Source organism: Colobus angolensis, unplaced genomic scaffold, assembly GCF_000951035.1.
Source record: "Colobus angolensis palliatus isolate OR3802 unplaced genomic scaffold, Cang.pa_1.0 Scaffold451, whole genome shotgun sequence".
Lineage (NCBI taxonomy): Eukaryota > Metazoa > Chordata > Mammalia > Primates > Cercopithecidae > Colobus > Colobus angolensis.
The window spans coordinates 56,871-59,887 of NW_012117944.1; the positions used below are offsets into that span (position 1 = coordinate 56,871).

The 3,017-nt window shown below is 39.9% G+C and overlaps 1 protein-coding gene across 2 annotated transcripts; it reads right to left on the reverse strand.

Moving 5' to 3' along the window:
* Window positions 1–106: 106 nt before the first annotated feature.
* RNASE6 (ribonuclease, RNase A family, k6) lies at window positions 107–1,513 on the reverse strand. Of its 2 annotated transcripts, XM_011957896.1 has the most exons (3): window positions 1,436–1,497; window positions 1,227–1,323; window positions 107–879 (listed from the first exon to the last, which is right to left on the reverse strand). In XM_011957896.1, exon 3 carries the CDS (start codon window positions 872–874, stop codon window positions 422–424), a length of 453 nt encoding a protein of 150 aa, XP_011813286.1. In that variant the 5' UTR covers window positions 875–879; window positions 1,227–1,323; window positions 1,436–1,497; the 3' UTR covers window positions 107–421. The 2 variants fall into 2 exon arrangements, with proteins under 2 accessions (XP_011813286.1, XP_011813285.1); XM_011957895.1 differs by having other exon boundaries at window positions 1,227–1,513.
* Window positions 1,514–3,017: the final 1,504 nt, after the last annotated feature.

The window sequence follows — 3,017 nt, forward strand, 5'->3', positions numbered from 1 at the left end:
AAAAAAAAAAAAAAACAAAAAGTTTTTGAGGGACTTAAAGTCAAAACAGCGTTCCTTTGAATACCGGTAAACAATACTTTGAAAGGGGATCTCAAACACACACTCATTAGAATGCAGCAAGAAATGGTTTTATTGCTGTGAACACAGGGCAATAAAGCTTGGCAAAAGTTGCAGGGTTAGAAATTGGAATCTTTCTTTGCTCTCTTCCCTATTCTCTTCTCTTGAAAAGTACAGAACTACAAAGCAGAAAATAATCTTATTTCTTTCCATCTCAACTCTGGTCTGGTATCCTAAGCACTCTAATTCTCCCAACACCTTTCTACTTTCTTCTGTGGGAACAAGAAAATCAACAAAAGAAAAGAAAACGTGGATGCAGTTGTAACAGAAGCTATGCCAAGTGAAAGGAAAAGCAGTGGGTGCCTTAGACAATACTATCTAAGTGTACAGGAACCAACTTGTAGGGGGGGTCGCTTTTCTGAGGGGGGTCACAGGCAACAATGAAGAATTTGTACTGGGCGGCAGCACTATAGCGGCACTGGGGGTACTTTCCTGAAGTGAGTCTGCAGTCAGTCATGTTGACAGGCTTTGAGCTCTGGTGGCAGTTGTGCTGACGATTTTTGCAGATGATGCTGAGCAAATCACAGACAGCAGCCACATTCTGGAAAGAGTCATGCAGAAAGGTATTTTGATGCTTACAGTGCTGGGTGTAATTGTTGATGCCACTCATTGCTCTGTTGCATTGGAGAGGACTTGGCTGTATATGCTGAATTTCAAACCAATGAGCCCTGGTGAGATGCTTAGGCCAAGCATGAAGTAGACACACTGGTCCCCATAGAACCAGCAGCAATAAAAGAAGAGGAAAGCGTAGCACCATCTTTTCTGTGTATAAAGAGAGAAGATAATTATAGTAGGAGAAGCAATAAGAGCAAACATTTTAATCATAACTATTTAGATTTTTATTTTGCCTTTTAAGATGTTATAGCTCCCTTTTAAAAACCATTTTCTTTCTCACAGAGTCTCACAATTCTATAAAGAACCTGAAGCCCAGGAAACAGAAATACGACTTCTCCTTTGATTGGCCTATCCCATTTTCTTTCGCCTGTACTCATGCATTTGAAACAGTTTCTTCCATCTTCCCTCCTGAAATATTTACCCTCTATCTGACCACTACCTCCCAGCCATCTTTACTGCTCTACTCGCTACAGCCCTGAGGCCTTCTTTCTTACCTGGTCTCAGTGTTGGGGCTCCTAATAAGAACCAAGGCTGTGATTAGTTCGAAGCTCAGAATCTGTTGTCTGCCTTTCTTCTCTAACCCTTCAAGTCCTGTGTGTGTAGGGAAGGGGAAGAAATATTCTGAGCTTTCAGAAAGAGAATCCTAGGGCTTGGCAGATTAACTTCTTGTGCGAGTTTAGATTAAACTCTTAGACTTTCATGCCTGTTCTTTAAAACACTATCATTATCACGCGTATACAGGAAGGCTAAGCTGACTTAAAGAAACAACATGACTGAAAACTCACAGTTTTGAGGAACTGATCACTTCCTGATATGGGTTGAGTGCTTCCTGCCTCATCTGAGGCTTCAGTGTTTTTTTTTGTTTTTGTTTTTTTTTTGAAGCTTTATGATTTCTGTTTCTTAAGAGAAAATATGTCACATAAATATGATATAATACCTGCCACATACTTGGTAATGTTGTAAATTCCTACAACAGATGTGAATAAATTAATCATTTTCAAATACTTATTGGGCCAGGCACTGGGCTACACAAATTCAGGAGCTCACGATTTAATGAAAGAGATTAGAGACAGGCAGGTAAGTATATAGACAAGTAGATTATATTAATATAAGTAGCACTTACAGTGTGATGGAGGACACTACAGGAGGCTACAGGAAGATAGTAGAGGGGAAGAATTGTTGGAGGGCACAACACCTGAACTGTATTTTGAGGAATAATTACAAGTTAGGTGAAGAGAGTGTTAAGGGCCTCCCAAAGATGGAACTGTGTATGAAAAGACCTGTAAGCCTGAAGAAGAAGGCTGAATTTAGAATGTTTGCCTCTTGAATTTGTTCTTACCTTTTCACTGGTACTGCAACACCCTTATTCAGAAACTCATTGTCTCATGGAGGGCTCACATAAAAGCCTCCCACGTGGACTCCTTGCCTTGCTTTTTTCTCCTTCCAATCCATTCTACACATTACTTCCAGATTAGTCTTTTTTTGAGCAAGATATAATAGTACAACACTCTTGCCTCATGCTTTTATGGCTCCAAATATCTGCAGAATAAACATAATGTCTGTTTATAGCAAGGTTGCAGGATACAAGGTTAATATACAAAAGTCAGTTGCTTTCTTATATACCAGCAATGAACAATTGCAATTTGAAACTTAAAACACAATACCATTTATATTGTACCAAAGAAAGTGAAATACTTAGGTATAAATCTAACACATTATGTAAAAATTGGCATGAGGAAAAATTTTAAACTCTAATGAAAGAAATTGAGGAAACATAGCTACTCCATGTACATGAGTGGGAAGACTCAATATGTTAAAATGTCATTTCCTCTCAACTTGATCTCAATAGATTCAGCACAATCCCAATCAATGTCCCAGCTCATAATTTTGTGGATAGTGACAAACTGACTCTGAAGTTTATATAAAGGTAAAAGATTCAAGTCGGGCGTGGTGGCTCACACCTATAATCCCAGCACTTTGGGAGGCTGAGGCAGGGGGATCATGAGGTCAGGAGATTGAGACCATCCTGGCTAACACGGTGAAACCCTGTCTCTACTAAAAATACAAAAAATTAGCTGGGCATGTTGGTAGCAGGCGCCTGTACTCCCAGCTACTTAGGAGGCTGAGGCAGGAGAATGACATGGACCCAGGAGGCGGAGCTTGCAGTGAGCCACGATCCCACCACTGCACTCCAGCCTGGGCAACAAAGTGAGACTCCATCTCAAAAAAAAAAAGATTCAGAATAGTTAACACAATGCAGAAAAAGAAGAACAAAGTCAGAAGAC

Bases quoted from the DNA above. Each gene is read 5' to 3' on its own strand.
- RNASE6 (XM_011957895.1), bottom strand. From the start codon at position 874: ATGGTGCTACGCTTTCCTCTTCTTTTATTGCTGCTGGTTCTATGGGGA.